The 13,738-nt window shown below is 41.1% G+C and overlaps 1 protein-coding gene across 1 annotated transcript in view; it reads left to right on the top strand.

Annotated features, from left to right (window-relative positions):
• Window positions 1-13,738, top strand: part of FAM171A1 (family with sequence similarity 171, member A1) — a 129,001-nt gene that overhangs the window by 49,578 nt on the left and 65,685 nt on the right. The window contains exon 4 of the mRNA XM_006894320.1: window positions 10,533-10,691. Within this exon, the coding sequence (XP_006894382.1) occupies window positions 10,533-10,691 (159 nt within the window). The remainder of the gene's footprint in view (window positions 1-10,532; window positions 10,692-13,738) is intronic.

The raw sequence follows: 13,738 nt of genomic DNA, 5'->3' as shown, positions 1-13,738 counted from the left end.
TCCCTCCCTTCCTCCCTCCCTGTGTCTTCTCTCTCTCCGTCTCTTTCTCTCTTTCCCTCTCTCTCTCTTTCCCTCTTTCCCTCTCTCTTTCTCACATGCACACCGTGTGTGTGTGTGTGTGTCCCTCTCTTATGCATTACTTTTCAGTATTTTTCTTGGTTTTTACCTCCCTCTCTATTCTCATTCCACAGAATGTCTTCCAGTTCCAGCTACCTCTGTCTTTTTACCTTCAGTTATTGTTGTTATTGTTGTTGCTGTTGGTAGGTGTGATCCAGTCAGGTATGATCCACAGTGACCCTCTGAATCTAGGAACTACAGATCGGAACCCTGTGTCATCCTCACAATCTCGAACCATATTCTTAACTCATTGTTGCAGCCACTGTGTTAATCCATCTGGTTGAGGATCTTCCTGTCTTTAATCAACCTTCCACCTTTCCAAGCATGATGTCCCTCTCCAAGGACTAGCCCCTCCTAACAAAATGCCTAAAGTATGTGAGATGAAGCATTGGCATCATTGCCTACAGGGAACCTTCTCCAGGACACATCTGTTCTGTCAGTCCATAGGGTGTTCAGTACTCGTCTCCAAAACCACAACTCAGAGGTGTCAGCTCTTATTCTGTCATCCTTATTCATTTCCAGTTCTCAGATGCATATCAAGCAATTAAAAAGACCATGGTCTGAATCAGGTGCACTTTAATCTCAAAACGGGTATTATTGCTCCTCAGTAATTTGAAGTGATCCCTGACTGCAGACTATCCCAGTGCAATATGTCTTCTAATCTCCTGACTTCCAGCACCAAGTGTGTTGAGTGTGGACCCAAGTAAGACGAAGTTGTCATTAACTTCTATCTTTTCTCCATCCCTTGTGATGTGTCTGTTGGTCCACTGGGGATAATTTTTGTTTTTATGATGTTGAGATATAATTTGTACTGAAGATTGCAAGAGTCTTTTAATATTTTGTGCCAAACACACAAGTCCTCCTCACTTTCATCAAGTAAGGTATATCATCAGCATGATGCAGGCTGTTAAGTCTTCCTCTAATCCTGATGCCACATTCTTCTTCATAGAGTGCAGCTTCTCGGGTGATTTGCTCAGCATCAGATTGAATAGATATGGAGAGAGGATACAACCCTGGTGCACACCTTTGTTTATTTTAAACCATGCAGTGTTCTCTTGTTCTGTTAGCACAGTAGCTGCTTGGTCTAAGTATAGGCTTCTCATGAGCACAATTAAATGTTCTGGGATTCCAATTCTTCTCAGTGTTAGCTATAATTTGTTATGATCCATACAGCCAAATGCTACTGTCTTATTTGGAACTTTTATCACTTCTCCCTTGAACTGCTCCGTACGTTTCCTAGGCAGTCATTCTTCCGCTAGGCTTTTTCTAAGTTTGGTTATTCCCTGTCTTGTTATCAGATTGGGTAAAAAAAAATAAAAATGTAAATGTTCATTTCCTGCTCATACCTGTTGCTGCTAGAGGCTCTCCACTATAGGCCAACTCAAATTCCTACTCCTGAACTTGGCCTACCATGCCCCTCACAGGCCTCATCGTCTCTCACGTGGTCCTTCCCTCAGTTAGACCTCCTTCACTTTCCACACATTTCTTCACATTGTGGTCCCTTCTCATTCGCTTGTTCAGTGTCTAAGGCAAAGATCTCAAATGCTGCCCCCAGAACATCTTTTCCTCTGAGCTGGAATCCTGTCTCTTGAAATTTCTCCAGTGGTTTTTTGTTTTGTTTTTTTTGTCAGATTCCTCTTAGTATAGCCCTTAAAACACCATTACAATTAAGCCATTTCCATGACTGCCTTCTTACTCTGAGTCCTGAAAGACAAAGACTTTCTCCTTTTTGTCTTTTCATATCTTATGCCATTAAAAAAGGAGATTCTTTAGGCATGTTGTTTGGGTTTTTGAGAGCATGCTTAAAATACCTAATGCATTGATTTTCAACTGGGGGCAGTTCTTTTCCCTACGCAACATTTGGCAATGTCTGTAAACACTTTTAGTTGTCACAGCAAAAGGGATGTTTTTAGCATCTAATAGTTCAGGCCACAGAGGCTGTTAAATGTGTGGCAATACACAAAGCACACCCCTAAAGCAAAGAATTACCTAGCCTAAAGTATTAACAAAACCAAGATTCAGAAACCTTAATCTGGTTGGAATTAAGACAGACTGTTACTGCTGTAATAAGAATATAACTGCATACCAGTTAGGATAAACAGATTATGTAGTAGTGTGCAGTATATTCCATTCAGTACATATGGTTGTGCAGCAGCTTTACAGGACATAGTGTGATATGTTTAGCAAAATTCCCTCTTAAAGAGCTTAAGTCTAAAAGAGGCGAGATGGGAGATGAGCACATGTTTTGCACTAGCAGGAGACACTGTTAGGCACTAGACGTATATCATCTTGTCTAAATCACAACCATCATATTATGTAACAAGCATGATTCCATTTTAAAGATAAGGAATCTGAAGCTGGAGTTAATCAGCTGGAAGATAGTAGGGGAAAGATTTAAACCTTGAGCAAAATATTCTTTTCTTTTGATTCCTGTGACTAGAATGATGTACAGGGAAGCATAAGTATATACAAATACGTGAAATTTTAAAATACTCAAAAACAAGTAAGCGAAATACAAGGCTCAGTAGCATTAGTACTATAAGAGAAATAAAGCTAAGAATTTGAGTTGGAACACAGAAACACTACATAAAAATATGGCAGTTGGTGGGGGGTGGAGGGCTGGGCGGGGAGAGAAGTGCAGCAATGAATGAATGGAAATCCAAAATCTCTGTAAATGCTCATTAAAATTATTTTAAAAAAATATGGCAGTTGAGATGCATTTCAATGATGTGTAAAATACAAGTAAGATAAAAAGCAGCTTTAGACATGGCAGATGGTTTGAGCATAAATGTAAAGACAGAGCTGTGTGCTCCTGTGTAACTGAAGGGTAAGGGCAGGTTGGCAATAAGCTGAGCATCTGTTTTTGAAGTGGTTGTTAGTACCATCAAGCTGACCCGCCAGCAGGTTTTCGAAGGCAGCAAATTGCACAGGAGCAGATTCTCTTTCTCTTGTCGAGTAACTGGTGGATTCCAACCATGTGGCTTTGAATTGGCAGCACAACTCCTTACTATATCATCACGGAAAAGGGTTCAGAGGTTAGAATGAAAAGGAATCATTTTTGCCTCTTTCAAGCAGAGTAATTATGAGCAAGTTATTTAACTAAGGACCTGTTTCCCTCACACAGAAAGGAGAGAGCCCCCTCCTTACAAGGCTGCTGTAAATATTAAGTGAGGTAATGTGTATTTAAGAAATTCATAAATTCTGAAACACTATAATCTTTGGGTTTTTTAAAATTTTTTATTATTTCTTTTGTGTGTACCGTCAAATCAGATCTGACTGGTACAGGAGGAGATTGCCCCTCCTTCTTCAGCAGAGCATTGGGTAGATTCAAACTGTGTACCTCTGAGATTGTAGTGCAGCTTCTTGCCACTAAGCCACCAGAGCTCTCTAACACTATAATCTTTAAAAAAAAATTCTTATTTTATATTGGCTTGCATGTTGTTGTTGTTATGTGCCATCGAGTCGCCTGCAGCTCATAGCGACCCTATGTACAACAGCTCTAAGCCTTGCTCTATTCTGTCCCAATCTTGTCTGTGACATACCTACCCCCATTCCCCCAGTCACTGAATCAGTCCATTTTATTGGCTTGCATACAAAATTAATATACATTGTGTTTCATCTACACACCTTGTGTTTAACAAATTCCTCTATTCACATTGTGAGACACAAATCTTTACCTCACATTTGTTGTTGTTGTTGTTGTTGTGTGCCATCAAGTCACTTGTGGCTCATAGTGACCCTATGTACAAGAGCCCTAAACCCTGCTGCTCTGTCCTGTGCCAACTTCATTGTCTCCATCACACCTACTCCCACTACCCTGAATCACTGTATTGATCCATCTATTCAAGGGTCTTCCTCTTCTGCAATGACCCTCCACTCTCCCGAACATGATGATGTCCCTCTCCAGCTCTCAGATGCATAGCATGCAATTGTGAAGACTGTAGCCTGGATCAGGCACACCTTAGTCTCCAGCCTGACATTGTTGCTCTTCAGTACTCTGGAGAGGTCCTTGACATTTAGAGAAGTGTAGTAGTGGCTAATAGTATAGTGGTAAAGTTTTGTAACAGTGTACTGATGTTATTGTTGCTGAGTGACATCAAGCCAGTTCTGACTTAGAGACCCTGTGTATACCAGCATGAAACACTACCCTATTCTACACCATCCTTACAATCTTTGCTATGTCTGAGTATATTATTGCAGCCACTGCACCAGTCCATCTCATTTAGGATCTCCATTTTTCAGTAATCCCCTTGTTCGCCAAGCATGATGTCCTTCTGCAAAGACTGATCTCTCCTGACAAAGTGTCTGAAGTACGTGAGATAAAGTCTTACCATTATAACTTCTAAGGAATATTCCAACAGTACTCAATATTTTGTTATTGTCATCATTATTAATTTGGTAAGCAGATGTCTTCATTTCTTAAGGCTACCATAGCAAAATGTCACAAAATGGGTGGTTTTAAAAAACAGAAATCTGCCCCTCACAGTTTTGCAGGCTCAAAATCTGAATTCAGAGTTCACAGGGTTATGATATTTGCCTGCTCTAGGGAAGATCCTTTTTTGTCTCCTTCAGTTTCTGTAACCCTACACATTTCTCTAGTAGCCTAGTGGTAAGGAGCTGTGCTGAAATTCTGAAGACATGCAGTTCAAATCCAGCAGCTGCTCCATGGGAGAAAGATGAGCGATCTCTTTCCATGTGATTTACTGTTTCTAAAAAATCATTGGAGGGTCAGCTATGGGTCAGTATGTGAAAGCTGGAAAATAGCTAAGAATCAATGCCTTTGAGTTGTGGTGCTGGAGAAGAGTATTGAACATACCATGGATTGCCAAGGAAGCAAACAGTTCTGTTCTGGGGAGGGTGAAGCCAGGTTGCTCCTTGGAGGCAAGAATTTTTAAACTCTGTCCCACATACTTTGGACATTTTGCTAGGAGTGGTCAGTCCTTGTAGAAGGATATCATACTTTAGAAGGGACAATGCAGGCGAGGAAGACCCTGGATGAGCTAGATTAACACGGTGACTGTGGCAATGGGGCAGGTGTGTCAGAGATGGTGAGGTTGGCTCAAGATACGGCAGTGTCTGGAGCTATCATTCATAGAGTCGCTATGAGTCGTAGTTGACTCAATGTGACATAACAACAACAAACACATTTCTTCTTGGTCTCAAGATGATGCACTTCTGTAGTTCCAGATCCTTACCCGGTGTGTGGCTTTTTTTAAGAAGCCGCTAGAGGAATTAATATTAGGACCCATTCTGTTATTCCAATATGGCTTCATTTAATTTAATTGATGACATTTGCAAAGATAACCCCAATTTCCCAAACCAGGCCATGTTCCCTTAGGACTTGAGTGTTTCATTTTCAGAAAAGACAATTTAATCCATAACAATGATGATGATCCCTTGAAAGTTCTGGAGCAGGAAATGGTTAAGATCAGAGTGTAGTCATAGAACTGTTAGTCTGGTAATGATATAGAGAATGATATGGAAGGAAGTAAGGCTAAAACAGAAGAATCAATTAGGAGATTTTGCTAAATAGTTCATGCAAGGAGTAATGTAGATCATGAGTACAGTAGAGACAGAAAAAGAGTAAAATTGGTACTGAAAATACTAATAAAATTTGCCAGCTCAGCAATTTAATGAATGAGCAAGATATTGTTGTTAATGTGCTGTTTAGTGAACTATAAGTCATAGTGACCCTGTAAACGACAACTCTGAACCACATTCTGTGTTAAGCCAACCTCACCATTCCTACTACACTTGGTACCATTGCTACAGTTAGTGTCAGTTTATCTTGTCAAGAATCTTTCTGTCTTGCACTGACCCGCCACCTGTCCAAGCGTGATATAAACAATAGGGCCTGGAATCAAATCTGAGTGTTGGGAAGAATGAAACACTGTTAGTAGAAATCATAAGATAATTGTAGAACAGTAAATAATAATTTGTAGTGACAGATGGGTATCGAGGTAGGAGTGTGTAGAAGGCATGGCGTGGAGCTTAGAAGGGTGTTTAGAGCTGAAGAGGAAGGTAACAGCAGAGATTATGGCAGTGAAGGAAGTCAAAATAGTACAGATACAGCAAAGGCAGTTGATGGCAGCTTTTTAGAAACTGTTTCATCTGCATGTAGGAGGAGAAAAATAAACACCCGCCAAGAGAAAAGCAGACAGTCCCTGCAGAAAAGCAGAGTGCAGGACCTCAAATACCAAGGAGGAAGGGGGTTAGTGAACGGGGGTGGTGAACAGTGTTGACCATTGTGAAGAGGTCAATATGAAGATGAAGGCCAAGAAATGGTCATGGGGCAGATTATACAGTCGTCAGTTGACATTTCAAAGGGCAGCATGTGTTGTGGGTAGAGGCCAGATCACAGGGTGTTGAGTAGAAGAAGAAAATGCATTCACTTATAGGGATAACAGGGTCAAAGGTATTATTTCATTGTTATTTTCTAGATGGAGAAGGAATAAGTATATTTGTTGGTTGGAGAGAGAAAAATCTATCAAGAGATACTGTTGATAAAAACAAAAAAAAAGTTGATTGGACCAAGTCTTGAAATATAAATGAACAATTAAATGTCAGAATAGTCTTAAGTTGGCTTAGCAGAACGTAGATATAAGCTCCCCCCTCCCCAAGAGACATTAAGTGCCAAGGAGCACAGAAAAGAAGCAAATGTTTAAGTGCGGAAAGAGGAAATGGTATCCCCCATATTTTCAGTACAGTAAGGGCTAACTAAGAATTTAGGAGTTGGGAGTGGAGCCTTGCCTCTGAGAACAGAAGTTTGAAACAGTTGCCATGCGGAATGTGAATGTGGAAGCCTCCGGGACCCCTGAGATAGCAGATGGGCATGTTTTGGTTCTCTATCCACACCCAATGAAATCTTTTCTGAAATATGTGCAATTTAGTAATCTTATACATCAAGAGGGAGCTCTGGTAGCCTAGTGGTAAGAAGCTACTCTGCAATCCTGAAGGCATGTAGTTCAAATCCACCAGCTGCTCCACAGGGGAAGGATGGGCAGTCTCCTCCTGTGCGATTTACTGCCCCTGATCAGCTTGAGTCAGTTCCCACTCAATGGTAAACAACAGCATACATTAGAATAGGTTCAAGAACGTAACCATTTGCTCCTCCAATCCTACCACAATATTGCCCCACATAAACTTTACTTACACTGTGGTTCAGAATAGCATATATATTTAAATTCTTAAGATGTTTCCTTTACATTTAAAAAAATAGGTTAAATTCACTGTTTCAACAATTTTTACAATAATTACATACACAATTTCGTGATGGTAATTAGCATCATTTTATTATATGGCCGTTACCATAACAGAAACCCACTGCACCAAATCAGTAACTCCCTTCCCCTACCTTTCTCCTACCCCTCATAACCACTAATAAGCTTTAATAAAAAAATAACTCATTACCATTGAGTAGGAACCAATTCATAACTGCCCACCACCACCCTAGAGGGTTTCAGAGGCTGTAAATTGCATGGACAAAGACTGCCTGTCTCTCCCTGGTGGAACCACTTACCTTTGAGTTGGCAGCACAATGCCTTACCCACTCAGCCACTAGAGTTCTCTTCATCTCTATGTATTTGCCCATTTCATACTTCAGATGTATCTGTGGTCATTCTACCAAGCATTGGCCTTTCTCTCTTCATGTTGGAAAGCATGTTTGTGTGCTCAGCAGACAGGTATCTATATAGTGTAGATTACAGCATGCATCAAATCAACTAATCCAGCCACATCCCTTTTCAGTAAACCTGCCCCAGCCATGGCTCCCTCCAAGCCTGATCCTCTAAGTGTAGCAGGTAGAACTCAGTCAGAGGTTTTACCAATGATCAAATTGTGGTGTGTGAACACGATGGGGAACAGGGAAGATGGGCATTTCCCCCCAGGAATAAGGAGAAGGCACCAGAGACAGACTTAGGATGAGACAGCTTGGTGATCCCTAAGTGTTGGGAGGAACACTCTTAGTTCATGGATTTCTGAAGTCTGGGCCGGCCTGTAGGAGGCCTATCCTTCAGTCCATATATTCTTCAGTCTGATTCCCTTTCATCTTTCAGCACTGCTATTTTTCTGGTTCTGATTTGAATAGGTTTGGGTTCCTTTTCCAGAATGGAAGCTTTCCCAATAGAATGCTGGCAAAGATAGCAGCTACCTGCTCATCCTGCCCAGAAGGGCTCAGGTGTCCCTATTCTGAGATCCAAAGAATTGTACCAGCCCAGATGCTCCTTTCTGCTTTGACTCTCCCGAGGTCAAGCTACCCTTTTACTCTGTTGCCTTTTCAACATGCCATCCATTTCCTTCTCATGAGCTGAGATTTTAGGAAGTGCAGGCCCAGTGCAGGGTCATAGTGAGTATGACCCAGGGCATTTGTAGACCGAGGAGTCGTGAAGGACACCATGCTGGAAGGTTCACGTCCTCTGGGGAAGAAAATGGATAAATGAATAGAAACAGTAACTTGCTGCTATCTCATTGGGGGTGAGATGCTGAAGAAGAAAGGGTCGACTTTGGCTTTCGAGCTCAGAAAGCAGTACTAGATGGAAAACGAGAACAAAATCAACACATAGCACATGAGGGAACAACAAATAGCAAGTTAAAAATGGAATTAAAGAAAAAAAAAAATGGAATTAAAGGAGGCAAACCAGTCAATGCAGGCCCTAAAGTCTGAGGAGTTTGAACTCAACATAGATCAAGGATAGGACGGAAGCAAAATTATCAGAAATTTTATAAAATCAAAGAGAAGAGTAGGCACAGAAAGTAGCCAAGAGAGAGTTAACAGATAGGGGTAGATGGGGGTTAATATACAGTGGCATGGGTTTTGTTTTAGGGTTAAAGACATCTACACTAGAACTAGCAAATGTGTCCAGTTAGTTTCAGTGGAGGTGACAGGAGTCTGATAGGACTTTGGGCAGCTGACCCCAAAGGCTCTAACTCTAGGTTCATGCTTCCTGAAAATTTTATTTGGGGAATTTCAATCTGTGATTCTTAGGAGAGAGGGGAAGCTCCAAGACTCTGCACCACTTAGACTTGCCCTGAGTAGCCCACCCCAGACATGTGTCCTGTGCAGGTGCTTTCACCTGACCTGCAGGTAAAGAGAACTGGACTAGCTGATGCTCCAGCCCCCTTTGAGTTCTACATTCCCCTCACTCTACAACACTTCTAGAGAGGCTTGCCCATTGCAGTCAAGTCACCCCTGACTTATGGTCACCCCAAGTGTGCTGGTAAGAGCTACAATTGAAGGGCTTTCAAGGCTGTGTGTGATTTTGGGGGGGGGGGATGAATAGACACTAGTCCTTTCTTTTGTGGCATGTCTGGGTAGATTTGAACCTGTAACCTTTTGGTTAGTAATCTAGTGCTTTAACTATTTATGATACCTGGAGACTTCATGAGGTAGGCCTACTCATTATACTCAGGAGAAGCAGGGTTGACCACAAGCCAAGGGCAGGTTGTCCAATAGCTAGATAATGCTTGGTAAAACCAGCAGTTTTGAGACATCACCATACTTCTATCTGGAGAAATGATTCCAGTCTCATTTCTATTATTATTGCTTTATGATCCCTTACTGAATTTGTACAGATTTACTTAACACGTTTATGTCTCGTGGCTGTCACCACAGCATCAGGTAAAAATAGGTTCAGGTCTCACACTGAAAACAATGTCTGGAACAAAGTTGAACTGCATATGATGTAGCAAGGTATGGGGCCTGTTGACTGAGCCTGTCCTTCTGAACAGGGAATCAAGTTTGGTGAAGGGTGCACTGTTTCCAAAGTCTCATCATAAAATCTGTAACAGAATCTGTCAGGGTAGGATACATCCTGCCAGAAGCGATTGGAGGCCACGTGGCAGCTTCTCCAGAAAGAACGGGGTTAATTACGGTTGGATCCTTGTTGGTAAATCTTTTCAAGGCTGAGTATTCTAATACCCTTATTCTATTTCCATTCAGTCTGTGGAGTTAAACCAGATTTCACCAGGAAAATTAAGGATGAGTTTGTAGCACTATCAAAGGGTATAACTTACAGCATGTGTTTGTGTAAAGAAATTAATTGTCATCTACTTGTTTCATTTACATAGATTTTCCTTTCCACAGTGGTAGCCTTCTCCATGGGCAAATACTGTTCAGTGAAAAGACTGCTCACAAATAGAACTTGGAAAGCTTTTTTGTTTCAAAAAACCCCACACAAAACACGAAACAACATCCTGTGTCAAAACAAATGTGACAATGGGCTATTATTTCCGTCTACATAATAGCATGTTGTCACATCTTTGTGTCCAGGCATGAATGGGGGATGGGGAGGAGGTGTGGGAAGGAGTCGGGTTGGGGGAGGCGGGCCTGGAACCCTTCCAGAGCCTCTTCCTGGTTTCCATTTTCTGAAAACAGAAGCTGCTCCCTCCGGAGGTAACGCGGAGGTTAATTTCTGCAGGTGCCCGGCCACAGCCTCGCGTGCATTTCCAGAGAAGAGCTCTGAGGTTGCCCGAGAACACCAGCTACAGCGACCTGACCGCCTTCCTCACCGCCGCTGGCTCTCCCTCCGAGGTGGACAGTTTTCCTTATTTGCGTGGTTTAGATGGAAATAGAACAGGTAATTTAAAATCTTTCTTTTGAACTGAGACGTCTGTGTTTTAATCTTTAAAAAGGGCTTTTAAATGCCCTTGGGAGATTAGTACTAAACAAGAGAACCGGACCAAAGTGGCAGAAGGGAAACTCTTTCTACAAATTGAAGTTCATGGGAACTGTGCTGTCTTTATATTAGCACAGTTAAGGAATCCCGTCTGCAGTACTGAATTGGTTGAACTTTATTTAATTTGACTATTTTCCACTGTTACCAAATAAATGCCTTGGAAGAGATTTGTGTTTGCTTTTGAAAAGCATCTTCCCTGAACTCTGATTTGTTAGACTAAATAAATATACTCAATTCAGAGAAATGTTTATTCTAGCTATTGTATTTTTAAAAATAGTATAAGATCAAAGTTATGGATTTCCTGCCTCATTGCACTTCCCCAGGCTATGTATGAGGTTGGTGGAGCGATAGCCTTCAGGTGCAGAGATGCCAGTCTTATCCACTCCTGCCTCATCTACCCCTGTTACAGCAGAGAGGGGACCAAGCCTGCATTAGTGGCGAGCTTCTTTACCCCGTGTCCTTCCTTCTCACATCTTCCTTTCTCTTTGCTTGCTTCCTCTGCCTTCACTTTTATGAGTGGTCAGGCTTTGTGCATTGACTTTGAATCCCTTTGTGTAGACCTATGTGTATGTGCATCAGCTCAGTCATTATCACCTCATTCTGGTATGTCACATTTAGATAAAAGAGTGTTGTTGTTGTTGTTGTTGCTGCTGCTGTTGTTGTTGTTGTGTGTCATTGAGCCATAGGCAACTCATAGCAACCCTATGAACGAAAGACCTGAACACTTGTAAAACTTACATTGTTTCACCAAGATCATAGGATTTCTGGAGGCAGGCTATTTCAGAAGTGGATGCCACTCTTGCTTCCAAGCTTGTTTTAATTGGGGAGCTCCACCAAATACTGTCCACCATGGGTAACCATTATCGCATTTGACACATCATAGTTCAGCATCACAGCAACCACGAGATTAGAGAACTCAAAAGCCATCAGCCGAGTGGAGTATCTGTTTTATCAGAACAAGACCAAATCCCTAGTCACATTGGCCACTGTAGTTGATAAAACACTTGGAATTTAAACCCATTGTGGTTGAGTCTGTTCTGACTCAATGTGAGGCTACTAGACAGCCTGGAACTATCTCCTAGCATGTCCAGGGCTCTGCGTCTTTATGGAAGTCACTGCCTCTTCTTTCTACCACGGAACAGTGGGTGGGTTCAAACTGCCAAATTTTTGGTTAGCAGCTAAACACTTAACCACTTAACACTGAACGGTGTTCTTTATGGAACTTAAAGGGATCTGAAATCATCCTAGTAAGTGGAAGGTGCCCAGGATTCTGGAACCTTGAGCTATTTTCGTTCTCCTCCCCCGTTTTTCCCCAGACATCACAACGTACTCCTGAAATACAGAAGCCATTTCAAGTTAAACCCTGCTAGGTAAATAAGTTCTTTTATTTCCTGGATATACTTTTCTTTCTTTTCACCTAAAGTTCCAATGTTATACATAAGCGGATTATTCGGAAAAGAAGTTTTCTGTCCTATAACATCTTATCCACTTCGTAGACTATTCATAAATTTCTGCTTAGAAATTAAGGTGATCTGTTGATTTTTCTTCACTCTCTGCTGCGTTTTCATTTTTGTGTGCTAAGAATACAATATGTTGGTAATTGGCCATCACAGAACTACACTGTAGTCATCTTACATAAGCATTCTTTAAAAAAAAAAAAAAGTTGACATTTCCTTGGAAAATGCAGGCCTGGGAGAAAAGAATTGTTTCCGTCAGCATGGTGAAGGGGTAAAGTCCAAGACCATCCCACAGCTTCCATCTAGTTCTCGCAGTGAAGTGGTATACAATCATAAAACCCTAAACTCCAAAGGACTATCTCATTCCGTGCTAGTCATTCATTTTTCTGTGTCCCACTTCCAAAAGCTGCTGAATTAATTATGAAATTAAAGGAGACTGGAGGAAGGAGAACCCAAAGACTTAGGACTATTGATTTTAGAAGAGTTCCTTATATTTTAAATCACTGTTATTTAGGAAAGAAGAGAAGAGGTTTCTTGAAGGTTATGATAAACTTCTTTTCTTTTGTGGTAATTGATAAAGTGACCTATACTAGTGGCTTTCTTGAGCTGTGCAGGAAAGGCCTTCACTTTGGCATGAGGACATGCACATGTGTACACACATACACACGCACCTATGAGAGGACACATGGCAGGCATTTACACTCAAGTGCTCCTGTTGAAGGTACTGACCAGCTGGATACTGGTCACCAGTTTCGTTATGTTTACAGCTGCTCTTTTCTACAATAATTAATTTGCATCTTTTTTTATAAAAGGCATAAAGGGGATTTCAACTTAGAATAAGAATCTGGATAAAACATTTCTTTGCAAGATGACTGTTCATAACTAGTGTTTAGCAAAGATGAATTAAGAGAACAAAGACAATTGGAAAGTTCTAAAAAGGATGGTTTTCTTGTGAGTCACAAGAGGAATTGTGTCTGATTTAGAATATAGGCTTCAGTATAGGAAATAGATTTATCAACCACCTCTCTGTTTGCTTTTCTCAGGCCTCCTGCCCTATAGTTTTCTGCTGTTATACTGGGCACTCCCCCATCACACAGTCAAACCAAACACCCCATGCCTTCAAAACACCTCACTCTCCATCTGATTGCTAAGAAAGTACAGAACTATTCTGTTGTTTCTAATTAATTTTAAAGAAATTACCTAGTAACAACAGGAAGATAGTCATCCATGAAATTACAATTATCTAAAATCTTAAGTCTGGAAAAGCTGACAATAATAGAATACCAAGCCAAACAACTTTTTGGTGTGAACTCTCTCATACCCTAAAATGAAATGGCCGTACTGAATTTGAATCTATAATTTCTCCTTGGACCTTTAGATGAAATCGTCATGCCCGTGCCTTTTCATTGAAAAACAGATGAGTATAAATATAAGAAGTAATGCCATTATTCCCATTCTTTCCATTCTTCTCAGAGTCAGCCACAGTTTGTT

The sequence above is a fragment of the Elephantulus edwardii genome, unplaced genomic scaffold (genome assembly GCF_000299155.1).
Source record: "Elephantulus edwardii isolate Elephantulus edwardi_28Jun2011 unplaced genomic scaffold, EleEdw1.0 scaffold00139, whole genome shotgun sequence".
Classification (NCBI taxonomy): domain Eukaryota; kingdom Metazoa; phylum Chordata; class Mammalia; order Macroscelidea; family Macroscelididae; genus Elephantulus; species Elephantulus edwardii.
Note: the sequence above shows the minus strand (reverse complement) of the source record. Positions and strands in the feature narration are given on the sequence as shown.